The 21318-nt window shown below is 33.0% G+C and overlaps 1 protein-coding gene across 3 annotated transcripts in view; it reads right to left on the reverse strand.

Moving 5' to 3' along the window:
* LOC102397932 (CD2 associated protein) overlaps positions 1–21318 on the reverse strand; it is an 86704-nt gene that overhangs the window by 14159 nt on the left and 51227 nt on the right. For 2 of the 3 annotated variants that reach the window (XM_006076117.3, XM_006076118.3), the window contains 10 exons: positions 21068–21168; positions 19719–19836; positions 16624–16814; positions 13924–14002; positions 13434–13528; positions 12931–13035; positions 11505–11541; positions 10349–10411; positions 4665–4836; positions 4133–4275 (listed from right to left, as the gene is read on the reverse strand). In XM_006076117.3, the coding sequence (XP_006076179.3) occupies positions 4133–4275; positions 4665–4836; positions 10349–10411; positions 11505–11541; positions 12931–13035; positions 13434–13528; positions 13924–14002; positions 16624–16814; positions 19719–19836; positions 21068–21168 (1104 nt within the window). The remainder of the gene's footprint in view (positions 1–4132; positions 4276–4664; positions 4837–10348; positions 10412–11504; positions 11542–12930; positions 13036–13433; positions 13529–13923; positions 14003–16623; positions 16815–19718; positions 19837–21067; positions 21169–21318) is intronic. The other variant, XM_044929224.1, reaches the window with a different exon arrangement.

Consider the following 21318-nt stretch of genomic DNA (forward strand, 5'->3'; position numbering starts at 1 on the left):
AAGAAGGGAAACATGGCAAACAGGCTAGGAAACAAAATCTGGAAGGAAAAGTCAAGGATAGGAATGTCTAGAAAAAAGACTAAACCAAAAAAATTATTTTACAAAGCAGGAAAAAGGAACAGTTGTAAATGAATAGAACCATTTCATGTTTAGCAGATATTGCAGTTTATCTAAACTTACATTAAGATGTGTATTAGATTTTAGATTTATTCTTTTGTGTTTCATAAGGAAAAACTATGATTAGTATTAATTTCAACATACATTAAACTAGAAAGAAGACTTTTTAAAAATTACTCACTTAACACCACGACAATTTCTAAAACGATGCTTTAGTACTGAAACTAGAGGTCAGAGTAATAAATCAACATATTAACAACTCATTGATATATTTGCAACTGAAATTAAACCACCTTATAGTCAAGTTTTAGTCCTCTCAGATGATAGTAGTTACAATAAGACAGGCAATTTTAATTCTGGTATAATAGGAAAAAAAAATGCCAAACATTATTTTTAAATATCTCACCATAAAAATACAACTCAATATAACACTTAAAATCTCCCACAGAAACAAATGAAAATTCAACTGTGCATTTTGTGAAACTCTCTATAATGATATTACAAAGCAAATTATTATTAGAAAATAAAAAAGTTTAATTACTGCCCTTATTTCCCAGGTAAATTCTATATTTTGGGGTACAGTGTTTTCTTTTGGTTTGAATCCTAGCTTAGACGCAAGTTCACTTTTTAAAGCATCTACCACTCAACAGGCAGACATCATATTTGAAAAATCTCACCATAAGTTGAATAAATATTGAGAAATTAATTTAAACAAAACAGATCAATTATTAAATAGAACTGAAGAGAAAGAAAACCATTCTACTTAACAATGATGACTTTCAGATCAAATAATGTATATATTTCTAATATTTCTTTTAATGCAAGAAGAATTTATCACAGAAAGATAATCAAACAGGATAAAATACTACACCTATAAGAATACTTCATCAATTGTCCTTTCTCAACGAAATAGCTGTTTCCACTAAATTTTCTAGCTGGAAGTTTAAAACTACTTATAAACCAATTTTACTTTCTGGAAAACTTACTATTTTAGAAATATTTAGACTATGTGAACTTTATACTTAACCTGTAGTAGCAGTAAGGTTATCCTAAACCAATTTTTGATGAAGTGTTGGAAAAAGAGAAAAGAAAAGAAAAAGAAAGAAAGCATGCTTTGACAGCTCTGCAATGTGCAGTGCTATCTTTTATCATATGAGAATATTTATGAAGACACTTTTTAACAAACTGAAACAAATTAAGTATTCTAGGAATGTTTTTCTTATATGAACAAAAGTCAGACTCAATATTTATATACATGAATATATAATGTTTATATATGGCTTTGTATATAAGGAAATCAAATCAGAGAGTAGGGAAAGGAATTTACATCCTTAACAGACAAGAGTAGGTACATCAGAGATATAAGGGATCGTTCAATTGTTAGATAAGTGAGAAAACTGAAGAAACATGTCAATTACCTACCAACTAATAATTTAAAATCCACATTTTTTAACAGCAAATTCTACTGTATCATTTCACCTCAAATTATTATTTTACAAAATAACTAAATTCTAAGGAGACTTTGATGTATGTTTTAAACTTTCTGGAACTTATGTTAAAGGGCTAGTTTCATGTCATTTAAAAAATTTTAAACCTCACACTGACCCATGTATGTAAAATTAACTCATACCTCAACGCAAGGCCAAATCTGAGGCTGTATCTGGTAACAAGCACAGTTCTGTTTTTTTTTTTAAGGTGCCAACATCTCAAAGAAGAGGTAAAACAAGTACCAGGTACATTTTATACTACAAGTACTAAGAACGTAATATTCTAATTAAAAAAAAAAAAAGGAAATAAAAAGCCTCTGATGTGAGGCTTGAAACACAAGCTACTTGCTGTCAGCAGCAATGCCTTGTATCTTAGCATCCTACTTGTGCCCAAAACACTACTGCGAATACACACCTGCTCAGTAAGTATTTGCTACTTAATATGAACTCAATTTCCAAAACCTGTATTTTCTGAACTTCACAGTGAGTAAGTGCAATATACCAAAGGCAGTGTGACAGTAGAAGATACAAAGACTGCAGCTTGGAAGTTAACTGCTAGTTTTTTGACCATGTATAGTCTTAGCACCTCTAAATTATTCATTTCAACAAAAAAGCTAACTAGAAATCAGAACATTTCAAACCCTGTTCCACAAAGCCTCTAATTTTTAATGAAGAATAAATAATGGTTATGGATATAAGACAAGAAATGGGACCAAGAAACAAAGGAAAAAACCAGAACTTTTCAATCACCAGTAGTCACACATGTCAAGAAAATAAAGCTTGCTAGTAACCATATATAGATGAGGTTTGGGGGGAAAAGTGAAAAATTTGTTTTAATTTACAAAAATTTTTGATAATTTCCAAGACTATGAGGAAACTAAATAGAGCAAATGTTAAAGAATGATACAAAGTAACAAAAAATACAGGCAGGGGGAAAAAAAAAAAAAAAAAAAGCTCTAAATATTACACTTTCAGCTACCAAAGAGACTTTTTAATCAAAATCCAGAACTTCTGTGATAAAAGACTGCAGAAAACTGTGGAAATTCAAAAGATAATACCAATGGATTTTTGATATCCAGTTTGTGTTTAATTTTTTCTTTACTATTGAAAACATATTTCTAGCTACATTTAAAATCAAACAGAAAATAGTAAGAACTAATAGAATTATATTTTTTACTACTAACCTCAATTTTTTTTTAATTAAAGGATTTTTTTTAAAAAACAGAAAGATGATTTTTGTTTTTATTTAACTACCAGTAAATAAGAACAATTTTTTACCAAAAACATACTGAATATATTTGAGTGAATGTCTCTAAAATACAATCAACCTCTCAATTTCCAGAAATTATTGATAAATATGACTTCATCCAGATCAGGCAGGATCTAAATATATGATGAAAGACCTATAAAACATTCAAATTAAAAAACTACAGGCGGCTATGCTAAAGTCAGAGCTTTTGTACTCCCAAACTAAAGAGAAGGAAATAAAAAGCCAAACTAAAGAGAAGGAAGAAAAATATAATCACCTTAAAAATAAGAAAGGAAGCACATTTTACAATAGTGATAAAAAAATTTTAGTGTAACTGGCCTTCAAGTTTAACTGTAAAGAAATGTTAACTTGAAGCTAAAAAATACATTAAGACATTAAAAAAAAAAATTTAAGGAAATACCAGAGAACTTTAAGGGGATTTAAAGAGTTCTCTTCTGGTTTATGTGATCTTGAACATTTGCTGTAACTGTAACTTACTTTGTTTAGATGCAAAATAGGGAAAAATGGTCTCTGCCTCTTAAAAGTCAGTGTTAACATAAGAATATGTATGAGAAAATGTGTTTAAAATGTTAAAAAACTAAAGAACAAATACAAAACAACCATTACCACAAAGTAAGGACTGTGTGATGCTTTTCCTAACAGTGAGACCTTTATCTAGACTTTATCTAGACTTCTCTGATGCAAAAAGAAAAAGGAAAATTACCTCTCAGTATTTCATTTTATAACCAAGAAGTATAAAAGACCAAGAGACAAAGAGGATTAATAGGCTAAAAAATTAGTGCTCAAACTGAAGGAATAATATTTAGCTAAAGAAGTAAACCTTGCTATGTATACAGATAGACAGAGAGTCATGAAAAGTCTTATTTTTCAGAACTGGAAACAACAGTATTTGGAGATTTCAGTAGGAAAAGAAAAATATTCTTCTTAAATATAATCTAGCATGGCACTGAAACTCTAGTTCATTCATATCTGCCCAAGTTAGGTGGTATGGTCGTTCCACTAGAAGGGATAGAACGATAAACAGCTGATCTTTTAATATCCATCTCAGTTCTCTAACCAGTGACAAAGCTTATGTGAACCAGAAATATTTTGTCCATTTATATTCTTTCAGTTTCATTTTCTTTTTGGCTTGGGAGATTTTAAACAAATTTTAATTAATTTCCACTATATCCACACACAAATCTTATTTTCAGTAGTTTCTGAAAACTGGATTTGCACTTTTATTTTTTATGCATCATCTTTCCACACGTTAACTTACCTGTTTCTTTAGAGCTTCTAACTGTAAATGAATCTAGGTCTACTGATTTTGGTCTAAGGGGTAACTGTTCAGAATCTAGCTTTGGTTTTGATACTGGCTCAGCTTCAAATTTTGATGAGCTGGTAGAAACATCTCCATTAATCCTGAAATGAGAAAAATCAAACACATGCAAAAATTATTTGTATCTGAAGCATGACCATCTTTTTAACATTGTGATTTAATGACACTAAAGATGTTATAGTATAACACTGATTTTTCTTTTTCGTCTATAAAATTATTTCCACAAACATAAACCTCTACCCTAAGACCTATCATAATAAAATAAGAAATGTAAATAAAACAGTTTAACATAAGTATATCTGCCTAGAGTGAACATAAGATTAATAACATTTAACACAGATTACAGTCTATATGAAAAAGATGAAAAGCGAGGACTTTAAAAATAACTTTTAGGATTAAAAAAACAGTACAGCCAAAATTATGTCAAAACCAAGTAAATCAATAAACTAATTTAAAGTTAGATAAAACCTACTTGGCTACAGGAGGAGGTGGAGGAACCGGTTTTTCAGGGCGCTTTGGGTACACTGCTCCAGACCTCAATATATTATTGGCTTTGGTGGGTGGAACAGGCTTCTTGGGTGGGACTAGTGGAGCAGCTGGTTTAGAAGGTTTCTGTTCCAGCATTGATTTTTCATCTGATTTTTCTATTATTTAAAAATATTTAGAAAGTTACTAACAATCAGAACTATTTTTAAAGCTAATGTCAGACTAGAAAGGTGTGAAACAAAAAGCGACACTTCGTGTATGTGTACAGTTTCATCTGTTTTAAAGTTATAATTTAACTTTAAATTATTTATGAAGTGTTAGTCGCTCAGTCATGTAGGACTCTTTGCGACCCCATGGACTGCAGTCCTCCAGGCTCCTATGTCCATGGGATTCTCCAGGCAAGAACACGCAAGTGGGGAGCCATTCCCTTCCCTTCTCCAGGGGATCTTCCCAATTCAAGGACCAAACCTGGGTAGCCTGCATTGCAGGCAGATTCTTTACTGTCTGAGCCACTTTAAACTATCATTTTAAAAAAACTCTACGCTGGTAGGAAGGGGGAGCACTGATAATCTTCTGATTAACAAATAATGCCTGCTTCTTACTGTCTTCCCACCATCCTTTGCTCTTAGGGTTGGTATTCTACTCCAATATAATCATGTATAATTTACTCTAAGCAGAAAACAACATTATCTAGACTTAAATCCAGTCCACTTTCTAAAACTGAAGTATAGGGAACTAAAAATGAGTACAAACTCTAGTGCCACTTAATTTATTTAAAAATACTCATGGTGACAAAAAATTTCTTTTGAAAAACAGGCTACATTGATTAGTTGCAGGTAAGAAAATGACAGGCTTATATTTATAATTTTTATCATTATATTAGGAATTTTATTAGTACCATTTCACTTAATAATTTTATGAGATAGTTAATAAAATATACTGGGGGGAAAAATTAAGAACAGTACCATGTCATGTTAATAAAAATTTTGTCACCAAAAAGGCATAGTTATATACATAATGACACACTTGTAAGTTCTTGTTCCATATTTTATCAGTGGTCACTTGGAAATGCTTTAGAGAAAAACACAGTACTCTGCAAAAAATAGGAAGTATATCCTTAATTGATTCTACTTTCCTAACATTTTAGAAAAATTTAGGACAAAAAAAAAAAAAACACCCATATTTATCCAGTTTGAAGTGACTCAAACTGGAATGTGATGTATTTTCAGAAGTCTAAGTACAAAGTTCAAGGAGCTATCATCACAGGAACACATCTGAGTAACCACTGCTCCAGCCAACAACTAAGCCTTAACCACATTAAGTTCCTTTTCTTCATGCCTCTTTCCAATCACCACCTCAACGCGCCAATCCAAAGGTGTCTTCTAACACGACAGATCACTTTCGATTATTTTAAGTTTACACCAATGAGATCATAATATGCTGCTGTGTGAAACTCTATTGTATTCATTTGTGCTATGCTATATATTCTTGCCTGAAGAATCCCATGGACAGAGGAGCCTGGCAGGATACAGTCCAAGGGGTCGCAGAGTCAGACACGACTGAATGACTAACACACACACATGCTATACTGTATCCTGGCACATGAATGTACTTCAATTTATTTATCCATTCAACTACTGATACACATTTTGTGCTCTTTCCAACTGAGGGTCAATGTAAATGATGCTACCATAAACTTTTGAGTCTTTTGGTGTACATATGGAACACACATTTCCTGTGAGTATATAATTAGAAATAAAAGTGCTGGGCAACAGGGTCAACTTTAGTTCTCAAGGGTAGACATAACAACTTACATTCCCACCTACAATGTATGAGTGTTTTGATAATCTGGATCCTCACCAACATTTAGTATTGCTGCTGCTGCTGCTAAATCTTTTGTAAAAAATTTCACTCATACTGGTAAGAATCTTACTTTGGTTTAAATAAAATTACATTTCCTTGCTGAGTAATGAATTTGAGTAACTTTTTCCTCCTCTGCTAAGAATGAAGCAGGCTACTGAAAGGTATGTCCAGGAAAGTCTTCCCCCAAAGCAGGAGAAAAGCATGTGCTCCTAAGTGTTGGGATCATTACTATCCTGAGGGACAACACGTATGATGAGCACAGCTCCTCGGAGAAAACAGTGAGAATGATGCCGCAAAGCAGGTTTGAGACAACTCGTGCAGAGGCTTGGACAGAGAGGATTTAAAACTCCATTCTTACGATCTGGGAAAGTGCTCCATGAAATAATGGGGAGTCACCTAAGAGTCAAAGGTAAAATGGTGATCTGTTTCATGTTTTCTAGTAGCTCCACTTTTATCCTTATCAATAAGGCAGGGTTTTTCAAAGGACATGCTCTGTGAAATGGCGATCGAGAGAGAGATAAAAGTAAGGCACACACACTGGAGGAATACATTGTATCTCCTGTCAGAAGGCTAAGGTTCCTCCAAGTGGACCTAGCCTGGCTATGGTTTGAAAAAGCTCTCTCTGTTGACTCTGGAACAAGAAAGAGAGATAAACTTACGTGTTTTTTTTGTTTTTTTTTTAAAGAAATAATGTAATCTATAATAGTCAGACCCTCTGAAATGATATTGGCTCTCCCTGAATGCTAGTTAACAGGCAAAGCACTGACATTCTTCTTATTTCTTGCACCAGATTAAAGTCATACCAGGTTGAGGAGAACATTTTCAAAATATTAAGAATTGATTTCCTTGTTGTATTTGTCTTATTTCACTTATTTAAAAATTTCTTACATTTGTACACCTAAACTTTGAAATCAACACTTCATAGTAAGCTTGAAAATTTTTTCAATGAAGAGTTCTGGTGGTTTTGGTAACATTTAGGGATAAAGGGGGAAAAGGTCTTTTTTATTCATTCACATAATTACCACTTCTGGCATTCTTCATTACTCTGTGTACATCCAAATGACAACACAGGATCATTTTCCTTCTGCCAAAAAGAACCTCTTTAAACCGTCCCTGTGTGGTACATACAGGTCTCCTGGCAAAGTATTCTCTCAGATTTTATCTCCAAGTTTTAATTTTGCCTCCACTGCCTGAAAAGTAATTTTGCTAGGTAGAGAATTCAAGGTTGTCAGTTATTTTCTTTCAGGCCTTATGTTTTTCTCTTTATCACTGCTTTTCACAGAACTTATTATGATGTGCCTTGAGGTGATATCCTTTCTGTTTTTTCTGCTTGGAGATCATTGAGCAGCTTGGATTTGTGGGCTTCAAGTTTCTTCCAAATCTAAAGATTTTTCAACTATTATTTCTTCACATATTTTTTTTCTGTCCCTTCTCTCTCTCATTTCCTCAGGGACTCCATTCACACATAAGTAAATCCATTTTCTTTCTGCTGCCTAAAAACTGCTTCTAGACAATAAGCTGGGGGTAACTTTAGGGTTTGCCTCATTGGTTTCAGTGATAACTTCTTTCAGTGATAACAGCCCTATGTTACCTGTTGTCCAATGTCTGAAACCACTGTTAAATGTATTTTACCCAGCTTCCTAGTCGTCTAACTCAAGAGGGCAAATTCAGTCCCTGTCACTTCCTCATGACAAGGATTTTGAAAAAATAAAAGTAATAAAAATGTGTTATCTCCCATTTTGTTTATAAGATCAACTGATTGATTTCAGGAAATATAGAAAGTCACTAACTTATTTTAACAAAACCCTTACCTGCTTGATAAAGGGGACTACAAAAGAAATAAAATAATGAAAATAATTTAGTAACAAACTTCTTACATGTGTATGTATGTGTATATGTGTGTGTGTGTGTGCGTGTGTGTGTATATATGATGGTTCTATATAACTTTGTATGGTGAGTTTTTCATGTAGGACAGATATTATAACCAAGTACCAAAATAAACTGATCCAAGATGTGGACCTAACAATAGCTATATCACAAGACTAATCAAGAAATATCTTTGCATCTAAATTTAAAAATCTCAAATGTAAAAAAAGGAGGAGGAGAGCTGAGGATATAAAAACTTTCCATGGTGAGCCCAGACCGTGAGAAAGAGATAAAGCTATGAAGGTGTATGACATTCAGAGTCAAGAGTGTGGTTGCTACATTTAGTGAATAAAGTAGAAGATAATACCAAAAATGTCATCTGGGATCATTTCCTAACAACACTAAATGTGGACCAGGATGTGGAGCAACAGGAACTCACATTCATTGTTGGTGGGAATGCAAAATGGTGCAGACGCTATGAAAGACAATTTAACAATTTCTTACAAAACTAAACATGCTCTTACCATATGAACAAGCAATTATACCCCGTGGTATTTACCCAGGTGAACTGAAAACTTATGGACACACAAAAAGATGGCACAAGTTTTAAAGCAGCATTGTTCATAACTGCCAAAACCTGAAACCAACTTCAGTAGGTGAATGGATAAACTGTGGTACATCCAGACACTGGAATATTAATCAACACTGAAAAGAAATGAGCTATTAAGCCATGAAAGGACATCGATAAACCCTAAATGAATATTACAAAGTGAAGACAATGTGAAAAAGCTATGTAGTGTATGAGTCCAACTATATGACATTCCAAAAGCCACAAAACTAGGGAGAAAATTAACAGATGGGCAGCCTCAGGGGTTGGGCGAAGGGAGGGACAAAAAGCACAGAACACGAAGGAATTTTCGAGAGGTGAGAGACTATTCTGTCTGACAGCACAGTTACACATTTGTCCAAACTCATAAGCTGTCCAATGTCAGAGGTGACCCCCCAGTGTAAACCATGGACTTGGGATGACGCTCTCAGTGGAGGTGCGCTGACTTTAACAAGTGAACCACTGTGGGGTGCACTGATGGAGGGGAAGCCGTGCATGCCTAGGGCAGGGAGGACAGGGAACTCTGTGCTTTCTGCTCAACTCTGCTGTGGTTCAGAAACTTCTAAATAAATTAAAAAAAAAAAAAAAAAAAAAAAACTTTAAAAAATTAATCTGGTAACAATGTGAAATAGAAGCCAGACTAGGGACCGAAATAAGAGAAATCATTAAGTTAAGAGAATACATTAACACTTTAAGCAAGAGACAAGAATAGGAAGTAGAATCAACACTGGCAGTAGATACAAAAGTATTCTGCAACAGTGACAAGTTTTTTCCAAGTGTATATTACCTACTCTACTAGATACAACCACTGCAGATCTTGTGGACAAGAAGCAGGTATTAACAATAACAAAACATGTGACGTTTTCAAAGAAAATACATATTTTGGAATACCTTTCCAAGTTTACATGATAAATATACACAGTGAAAATCAAACAATACATAATAAATCACTTCCATGTTTTAGGTAAGACCTCCCTCTTCCACCTAAGAAAAAAAATTTTTAATATATTTCAACTGGGACACTATGAAAATAATAAGAGTATAACTGTTTAATGTTTGGTTTTCTCACACATTATTAGAAATAACTGATTAAATGCTATATCCTTACTGAAGTGATGGTATAACTTTCTCATGAATGTAAATTGGTATCAGTTTGAGTAAAATCTTAATTTCCTATTGATCTGGACAACTCCCTCCCAGAAAACTCCAAGGATTTCATAATACATAATGAATGCTTGTTAAAAATCAGTGTCAGAGACTCAGTGTGGAGACACATTTTTCTCTATACTGATAAAAAATAATTATTTTTCTGATACTGGAAGAAATCACCTCACCTTTTTCCTCATGCTTTGTGGGAAAATACTTCTTCTCGGTACCTACCAGCTCAGGCTTTGAAACTAAAATGGGGAATAAAGTTAATACTTTAAAAAAAAGATAGTTTTAGAGCACAAAGATAATTATACTACTAAAAGCAAAAGTTGAAAAAATAACATAAGATGAAAATACGGTTTAACAGAATCAACAGTTCACTGCAATCACTCTGTATCTGACCCTGAACCCGCCACTGTCCCCTTGAGTAAGGGACAGCACTATGGACTGAGTTCCTACTCTATCAAGTGAAGGCGTTCACATCCTCTGCAACACCACTGCTCAGGAGAACTTCCTGTAATGATGGAAATACTCTGTTTTTGTATGGTCCAATACTGACCACTGAGACCTGAAATGCTGCTACTGCAACTATGGAATTAACTTTTAAATTTTATTTAATTTTAATTAATTTTAAAAGCCTAGTATGACTAGTGGCCAAAAACTCTCCAATGCCAGCTTCTATCGAAAATTACCTTTAAGGTATCCTTGCTCTGAGATAAGGTTAGCAAACACAAAACTGAAATTATGGAGGAGGGAAGGACTTGTGTAACTCAAAAAAAAAGCAAATCTTTCAAGGAAAAAAGAAAATTGGACTGCACATTTTAAAAATCAGAAATTATGGGTTAGAACTTAAAAAAGTAGAGTCAGATTATAAAACATTAACTCTGGAAAACACTTCTAGGTACTCATCATTTATGCAACTGTTTAAAAAGGAAAAACAAAACTCTTTCAGTTTGCTTAAGCATTATCACACTCTTTGAAGAATATATAAATAAATCAGTACTTGTTTGTGACACTGAAAAATGGATTGCATCTGAAAACTTATCAGCTAGGTAAATATTTTAGATTTAAGCTTAGTCAATTTTCTTAACTCAAAATGTCATAAAATACCCAAATTATTTTCAAAATTCCAATTTTATATGGTTTATACTTTTAAAAAATACTGACAGATATTAATACACATGAACACTCAATTTTCATAGATTTTAAAAAATTATATATAGTGCCATAGCATTTAATTTTTGCTACCAAAAATAAATGATTTACAGAAGACCCAATTTCATCATTTTAGAACTTAAAACTATAAAAAACAGAAAACTGAATAATCTGTTTCTTACTTACTTGGACCCTTAGCAGGTGGTGGTGGTTTCTTTGGTTTCTATTAAAATAATAATTGTGAAAACAGTAAAACACTTATATATTAAATATTTATAGTTAAACTCTGATCATAAATAATCTAAGTTACATAAATACCTCTCCTTACCCCATCCCTGCTAGAAATTATAAAATGATAAGATCCAAACAACTCCACAAAAGATCACAGACAAAAAATTTATCCTATTAGAACAAATGCCTCTTTTATCAAAATTCAAATATTTCAAAAATTATCACTGACTTAGATAAACTTAAAAAAGCTTAATGATGAGCAGAAACATTCTTCCTTATCTCCCCTATTTTAAGATTCCTATGCACCATTTTACCTCTCTTTACCTGGCAGGGAAAGAAAGATACTTTATTTTAAAAGAAGAGGAATACCTAATAAATATAGAGAGCTTTCACTTTTGATTATTCAGGACTCTCAAAAAGAACATAAAGGCAAAGGTCTATTTTTTAATTTATTAAAATTCTCTTGGGTTTACAAGCATTCATTCATTTTTGCCTTAAAAAACTTGAAACACATTTCTAAGTTTGTGAATTTGGTTTTTCCAAATTAAAAATAACTGATAATCAATACTCCATGAACATCTAATAAAAGCCAAAAAAGGAAAATGAGCTCATTAACAAGAGTATAAATATAAAGTGTGTAAAAATAAAGCACACCTGAAGGCTGATGAATTAATAATGAATGAAATTTAGCAAAGGAAGAATCTCAGAGAGTGTAAGCCTTCATACATTATCCTTTTGTAATTTACTTTAAATAAAAGACTGCAAAGGTTAGAGATTTCTGCACTGGCTTAAATTAAATATGGCTGACTGCCTTGCTGGGGTTTGCCAGCTCTCTGTGTAAATCTTTTCCTCTTGTTTAAAAATTCATTTATCCCTCCATAGGCGGAAAAAAGGGATCAAACTGTAGAAAACTGAAAGATCAATGACTCAATCTCACTTTATTCACTGTGAGAAGTGAGATCGATACATTAAATTCCGTAAGGAGGCTAAATAAAGCCTTCTCACTTGTCCCAGAAATGCAGTGACAGAGTAACAGTAACCAACAGTACCTTAAAATAAAAATTTTCCACAAAATTAAATATAATGACTTACAGTCAAGTGCTAACTTGTCTGAATAGTACAGCCAGTCTTTTTTCTTTTAATCATAATAAAGTAATAAAGCCTAAGTTAATTTTTAGTCAAAGGAAAAGAAAAACAGGAACAAAACACAGAAGTGATACACTGTTTTATTTCACCATAATTCAAATAATTTTTACCTGATTATATAAATCTGAAATTCCTGGAAAATTACTCAGTAACTATGTAAAAAACTTGTTTTTTTTAAGAAATATTGGTAAAAGGTTTTTTAACTTATCATCATCACTAAAAAAGAAAAGCTTACAGGAAAGTCCTTATCCAGTTCATTTATCTGAACAGCAAAATTGTCTGGAAATACTCCTTCTTTACCATTCAGTTCACCCTTCCACCAGCCAGTTTCTCCAGTCTCCTAAACCGAAAATGAAGAATAAAGATAATAGTGGTTATGTCTAAATAAGAAAAAAAGTTAGCAACAAAATAAGAAAACACTGAATTCCATTATTTTTATAAGGAAAAAATAAAGACCTTAAGCAGACTTTGAGATCCTACTAAAAAAATATATTTCCCCACAACATGAGGGTAAAAATAATTTCCAATACATCAATTATAACAATAGACAATAAACATTTGCTTAAAAAAAACCTTTCTGCTCACTCACTATATGCCAGGTTCTCAGGTCACAGCAATAAATATGACAAAGTCCCAGGTCTTTCATAGCTTACCTTCTAGTGTGAATGCAAGACTACTGAAAAAATATTTCTATGAATAAATTAAGTTATTCACTGAAAAACTTGAGAAGTATCTTACCTTACTTATCAACTGTATTATCTCCCCCTCTTTAAAAGTCAGTTCATCTTCATTAGTACCTTCATAGGCAAATAGCGTTCTACAGTATTCCTTAGCTAAAATGAAAAACGTAAATAAAGTTTATATATAAATTACTTCTTTCAACAAATACTTACTAAGCCTCCATTCTGTCTAAAGAAATGAACACTAGAAGCTTTTAGAGATGGTTTCAATAATTTTAGCCAATTTACTTCATGCTGAATTAAATAACAAGTTTCATTAATCATTCATTCAAATAGTTACTATGTGCCTACCTGTTCCATGCACAGTTCTAACTGTACTGGATATATCAATGAACAAAACCTCCAAAAATCTCTGACCTCATGATGTTCACATCTAGGAGGATTTAATACTCTGATGAAGTAGTACAATGTAACAAGTGTCTTCAACAAATCTAGTAATATATTTGAGCATGCGTCACTCAACATGAACATTTCATTAAAAAACCTACCTTTAATTTTACCTTCAGTGTCTGTTTTTGTTATCTCCACACTCTGAGTTTTGGATCCTAGTGACTGTGCGATTAAAGGCTAGAATAGAAAGGACAGTATCGTCTATTTTAAGTTATAACAAAGCTAATAATGTTAAACAAAATTTCCATTAACAATTATCCAGCTTTCCCTTACTAACAGTACTTATAGCCAGGTTAGTAATATAACTGAAAACTCTGCCATGAAAATGATAAATATCTGAAAAGCTATTTAAATGATAGCCTAGAACTTCTAGTTTTAAAACGCTCTGTCTTAAGGATAACAAACATACTCTGATACCCAAAATGCTGTGATTTTAGAACCTCCAAAACAAATAAAAATAGCATTTGAAAATGTACCATGTACCAATCTCTGAGCTAATAAGCACTTTACACGCCTTGCAATTTAATCCTCAGAACAATCAGAATAAAGTAGGCACTATCAGTCACCCTTTTTATAAGTTAGAAAGCAGTTAAATAACTTGACTACAATAAAAATAATTTAGCAGTGCAGCCCAGATTTGAACCTTGAAAGTTCAACTCCAGAAGGTGGGCTCTTAAACGACAGAACTGAACTTCCTTACAATCAGAGAAGAAAAGAAAGTCTTTATACTTACTTCAATGCTGCTATCAGAATGAAAACATTTAGGTAATGTTACAACCCTTGTAACTATATAGTCTATGGACAATTTTCCATTGTAATCAACTACAGTAAGCCTTTCATCATGTCTTAGTGTTTCCTTAAGTTCTCTCCTCAGAAGTAACACTACATTTGACCTTAGATTTCATTAGATAAAAATCTGAGCATACTGCTAACTGGTAATATCATTGTACATTCTATTTATCTTTTAAAATACTCACTTTAATTTCTCCTAACTTTTCTCCATTATATCTTCCAATCTGGTGTTGCCTACAAACACACAAACACAGCAAATGTGCTCCCTACTTTATCAATTCCTAGGTCAGTGATCAAATCAAGTCTTGGAAGGCCATTTTACATGGTAATCCTGAGAATGCCCTCACTTACAATAACTCTTTACTGAACATTATCAATGGCAAAGGAGGGGCTTCCTTGGTGGTTCACTGTTGAAGAATCCGCCTGCCAATGCAGGGAATACGGGTTCAATCCCTGGTCTGGGAAGATCCCACATGCCATGGAGCAACTAAGCCCGTGTGCCACAACGACTGAGCCCACGTGTTCTAACTTCTGAAGCCTGCACTCCTCAAGCCTATGCTCTGCAACAAGAGAAGCCACTACAATGAGAAGCCTGTGCACCATAACTAGAAAGCAGCCCCTGTTCACCCCAAGTAGCAAAAAGCCCACACATCAATGAAGACCTAGCATAGCCAGAAATTTAAAAAAAAATGGCAAAGAAAAGATTACCAGCGTAATCAATAATCAATAATCAATCAATCATCATCCTAGCATAGCCAGAAATTTAAAAAAAAAAAAAAAAAAAGGGCAAAGAAAAGATTACCAGTGTAATCAACAATCAGATAAAGTTATTCAACATAACCATAAGCTTTAGAGTTAAAAAGGGACCCCAGATCATCTAGCCTAATATCCCTCATATTAATGCAGACACTGCTTCTAGACATTCCTAGCTGTTACAGGACTATACAGCACCATCCCAACAAGAATTCTAATCTGTACCTTTAAAACCAAGAATGAATTAGGCCCATAATCCTAATGTCAGGCAGTCACACAGCTAGCAGAGGGCAGAGGAGAAAGTGTAAGCTCTCTTTCCCGAACCTAACTTATTATATAAGAAAATATGAAAAAAAAAAAGGAAAAAGAAAATATGTAACAGGCTGGAAAAGGAAGGAAAAAAAAAAGTTGAAACTAACCATTTTAGGAGAAAACTTCAGAATATATTTCACCAACCAAAACAGTCTTAATAGTGAAATGTAACTAAAAAAGACAAGTAAACACTAAAACATTTTCAAATATTATGAGTTAAATAAGACATAACAAAGGAGAACCAGAAGGGAAACAATACTTTAAAAGTCAAGGGACAAGCCTCCTGAAGTTAAGTACTCAAACTAATCTCCAAGGTGTTAACACCAGAAACAAGACCTGAAATAACATCCTAAAGACTAGCTATTTCCCCCTAAAGTAAAAATTTAATGATTTATTTTAAAATCTCTTATTAGATGGTACATTCTCTTTATTTCACAACGCTAGTGAAATGCTAGTAAAAAATAAAGTTCTCCATACATCTAGGGCTAATGGTTAGTAGATTTCACCACTATTAACAATCCAGAGAAAAATTAAGCAAGACCTAACTTAACTTAATATCTCACTGTGAATTCATTTTAAAATGGCCCATTTTAGGGCTACTTCAAACTGAAAGGCAAAACATAATTTTAGCTTTAAAAGGAAAACAAAAATGTATTTGCCTTTTATATTTTTACATTATAATAACTAAAAACTTAAAAATTTCCACTAAGAAAAATTTGTGTTAAATTTACCCCCCATCCAATTTTATAAGAATCAAATGTAAACATTAAAGGAAGTCACTTAAGCTTAAAAAGTTTCTCACAGTCTTCTCATTCATAATCCATCACCAGCAATCTCAAAAAAAAAAAAAAGGTAGCAGTTGCAAACTAATTGCGACATTTTTAAAACTGCTTAATTAGAGAATGAAGGGGGTTAATCTAAGGAAAGCGCATCACTACTACCTTCTCTGGTTTTTTCTCCTCTGTTTCACTACTGGATGTTCTTGTTCTCAGTTTCACAGAGCCTTCTTTAAAAATATCTCCAAATCCAATTCCTCGGATTTTCTTTGGCTGGGTAACTGATCCAGGTGCAGTTTCAGTCCCGTTCCCCAGAGAGAAGGGTAAAGGTGAGGTAGGCCCAGTCAGAGCAGTTTCTGAAAGGATAACTGGTTGTTAAAGAATGACACCTAAAATCACAAAAACCTTGACATTCCACTTCCACAGGATTTATATCCTATACCTCCTAATAAAAAAATGGTAGAATAAAAATAAAATTGCTGAGTAGTAAAACTATCCTAAGCACTTTATACTGATTTTTTTTTCCTATATTTAAAAAGTTTTTTTAGGTATTTCTAATTCATAAAAGGCCAATCAGAAATACAGGAAATCACAGTATATCAGTTTCTTAAGAAGAGTACGTCAAAATTTACAGCTGCTTTACAAAGAGGACACAAGACACAAACAGTAAACGTGCACAATATGCTCAGTGAGCATCCAATGTACTGAATGAACAAACATATAAATGCTGACTTAGTTAAATAATAATGTTTATATTTAGAATTTCCCTTTACTCACTTCAATTTTTAAAATTTCAGATTTGGGAATACACTGGATCCATGGGAAATGCCATCAAACCCATATACCACTGCTCATATTTCTCACAGGGGTGAAAGTACATGAAAAGACAGTTTTACAGGCAAGACAAAAGGACACTCTAAACAACAAAGGCTAAGAATATTCAACAAAATGAAAGGGCAGTCACTTTATTATAAAAACTGAAATACAACACTTCCCTAGAAAAGCAAAGCTTTTCCTGAAATTGACTACTGAAAAGATATTAATCTTGAGATTTTTATATAGAAACCACTAAGTAATAGAATATATTATAAATTTACCATATTCCTATTAAAAAATATAAAAAGGGGCTTTCTTATAGCTTTTATTACACAGTTCTTCAATGAAAACAGAGGGCATGAAAATAAATTACTCATAAAGGGCTCAGGTAATACTGTCTAGAGTCAGAATTATCTTCTTAGCAGTAATAGCCAGAGTTTAACTGGTCAAACCATGAACACATGCCATATACTTCATTCTATCTATTAAAAGAAGGAGTGTAAGAAGAAACTATGTAAAATAAATGCAGTGGATATGGCATTCCAATACTACAAACAAAACAAAAAAACCCACATATTTTATAATATACAGTTGGTAATTCCTGTAACAGTTATCTGAAATAGATGCTATTTTACTGACTAAAGAAGACTGTCAAAACATCAGTTAACACAAAAGATGTTATATTTCATTCTCTAAGACCCAATGTGTAAGATATCAAATGCTTAAATTAAAACTCAAAGGACACCATGTCTTCAGTAAAGTTCTAAAGACTTTATAAAGTGCTCAGTTCTTGGTACTTACATCAATATGCAAAATCTTTCTGCCTGAAAATTCGAGTTTTAAAAAAAGCGAAATTACAGTGTACTTCAACCACTGACTTCCCACCCCATAATCACAAAGCTCCACATTTAGAATGCACTGTTATTGTAAAGGGGTTAAGCAAGCAAGGAAGTGCATTTTTAACAGATATGATTCTGCAAGGTTACTAAAATTCAAATAAGGCTGAATAGTGCAAGGAAATGCCCAAAGTATTATAATTATGAAGTAATGAACTACATCCAAATTTAAATTCGATTTTCTTTTGCTACTGATCCCTTATGGACTTTGAATTTCATACAATATTTTAAGGGCTCAGTTTATATGGCATCATAAAGACTATTTCACTATACACTTTAATTCACACTAAATTTTAACATTAAAAATAAACATCAATAGATACAATATCTATGACACTTAATACCAATATGTGCCTGAAGTAATTCAGGGGACAGGGTGCAAAGTAGTAATTGTCCCTCCAACATTCCTATGTTGAAATCCTAGCTCCCCAAGTGAAGAGGTGGGCCTTCAGAGAGGTGATTAGGTCATGAGGGCAGAGCCCTCAAGAATGCGATTAGTGCCTTACAAAGAGGCTCCAGACAGCTCCCCTGCCTCTTCCAACTTGTGAGGACAAAGTGAAAGTCAGCAACTATGCACCAGAAAGGAGCCTCGATCTTGGACTTCCCAGCTTCCAGAACTGTGAAAAATAAATCTTTGTTGTTTTGAATGCTACCTAGATTGCGGTATTTTGTTACAGCAACTCTAATGGACTAAAACAATAGTCTTCGTATCTTGACTCTACACTGTCTTTGAAATAAAAAAGCAATATCAACAACCTTAAGGTTGTATGTCTATACCTTATTTTTATGAATCTATGTAACCATTATAAAACTGCCAAATAAGTGTGAATCCCTGAAGCATTTTCACTACATTCTTTTCTATAAAGAAAAATATCTACTTATCCCTATGCCACCACTTATGAATTTAATATCTCTTTAAAAAAAAACTCTCCTAAATCCCCAGCAGTTCACAGATGTAATTCCAAGTTTGGGGATAAAGCTTTTTTGATTATACTTTTGAATGGTCTCTAAATGACAGAGGTCACAAAATAATTAAATTACATTCTGGCTGCACATGGAAAACAAACTCTATTAAGTGAATACAGAAAATCAGAGGAAGATTCTTTTAAACTTCTAATATTTCTTAAGTAGTCAGGCCATTTGCAAACTCTGATCACAACTGTATATAAGTAGACCTTAAGTGGGAAGAAATCAGGTAACGTAAGCAGTATCATTTCATAATAAGGGTAGTATAAGTTTACTTTGGATTGAAGCAGACATCAGAAGGAAAAACAGTAAATTACCTAGAAGGGAATAGCTACCCACTTTTGCCTGGAGAACCCCATGGACAGAGGAGCCTGGCGGGTATAGTCCATGGGGTTGCAAAGAGTCAGACACGACTGAGCGACTAACACTTTCACTTTAAGTCCTTGTCACAAATTGCTTTTTTTAAAAGTAGATAAACTAAAGCTCATAGTTCAAAAAGACGAGAGACTAAAAATATACAAAATGAACACTAGTCATATACAAAATTTGTTTAAATCTATTCAAATTTTTAAAATAGTCTACCTGAATCTTCCTGCGCTTCATGAGTTTCATCATCTGTTACCTCTAATTCTTTCACAAAATTGGAGGGAAACAGTCCCAACTTGTTGTTCAGGGTTCCACTCCACCAGCCTTCTTCTACCTGAAAGAGTTCACAACTCAAAAATAATAATAGTTTCTCTTAAGTTTTCACTTCCCCCACAGAAAAATTGAGCTACAGAAATGAACAGGCACAAAGTTAGTGGTGCAAAATAATCCCTTTAAATCTATAAGAAAAAACAAAGGGGAAAAAAAATTTTAAGTAGATTAAATCTATGTAGATTGAATTACTCATACACGGATTAATCAATAGCACTCTGCAGCCCTTCCACAATGAGATCTTATTAATAAATCACAGAACAGAAACATGCCATCCAATCTGAATTCTGGCCACAGGTAACTAACAAATCTAACAAAACAGTGTTCTCTGCCACAAAATTTGGAATGCTGTGTCCTGCAGCAACAGGGGGTAAGCCAGTCCCTTATCTTGTGTGATTCCATCTCGTTCGTAAAATGGGGATAAAAATTCCTATCTCCTTAGATTGTTCAGACACTTAAATGAAATAATAAGTTTGAAACACTTAGAATGGTGCGTCAGGCATAATGTGAGCTTGATGAACAGTTATTATTGCCACCTGGTAGAAATAAACCAGAACTGCCTTTTATAAACACACTGGAATTTAACAGAAACTAGCGATAAATTACACATTATCAAACAAAATCAGCTGCGGTGGCAATACTTGATATCAAAATATATACTCTGAAAATGGCATCTTTAGCTGCTAAATAACACTTTGATATTCCTTTAATGATAAAAGTAGATATATGAAAAGCTATTTTTTAAATATTTTAAAATCTTATTCTAAGATATTAAAATGAGGCAAAGTGTTTTGGGGTTAATATTTGAATGTGATAATTCAAACAAAACAAAGCTTTTACATTCTGCTTGCAAACATCTCTGCTGTGCAAAAGGCAAAAATCCTTCTGTTTTTATGGCTTGTGTCTAAAGTGAATTCAGAATCAAAGAAAGGTTTATATGCTTAGCTACTTAGATTACATCAATTTTAGCTTAAAAAAAGAGCTTATTTTATTTTTAAAGTCAAAGATACAAATTCAGTACACAAATATTAGGCATAGCAAGGATGAATAAAGCTTTATTTCTACAATTAAACAACCTTCCTTTAGGTCATTAAAGATCCACTTTAAAATCTGTATCTTAAAAAAAAAAACTGGCAAAATAAATTTTAAGAATTAGTATTCTTACAAAGCATTTTTCTAATACCCAGAGCATTAATTCTAATTGCTGCTTTATCTCTAACATATGTTTTCCTTACCTCTTCACTAATATCAATAATATCTCCCACTTTAAGCTCCAGTTCATCCTCATTTTGTGGAATGTATTCAAAGAGAACTTTACACTGACGCTTCTTGGTCTCTAAAGGAAGTCACATGAAAAAATTAAGAAAGATCTTTAAAACAAACAGTAGCACCTTTATTTACATACCGTGTTTATTGTCACAGGATTTGTATATATGAATAAAAACAGAACATGGAAGCATTCTCAACAGCACCATTATCTGTGCCA

The sequence above is a fragment of the Bubalus bubalis genome, chromosome 2, assembly GCF_019923935.1.
Source record: "Bubalus bubalis isolate 160015118507 breed Murrah chromosome 2, NDDB_SH_1, whole genome shotgun sequence".
Lineage (NCBI taxonomy): Eukaryota > Metazoa > Chordata > Mammalia > Artiodactyla > Bovidae > Bubalus > Bubalus bubalis.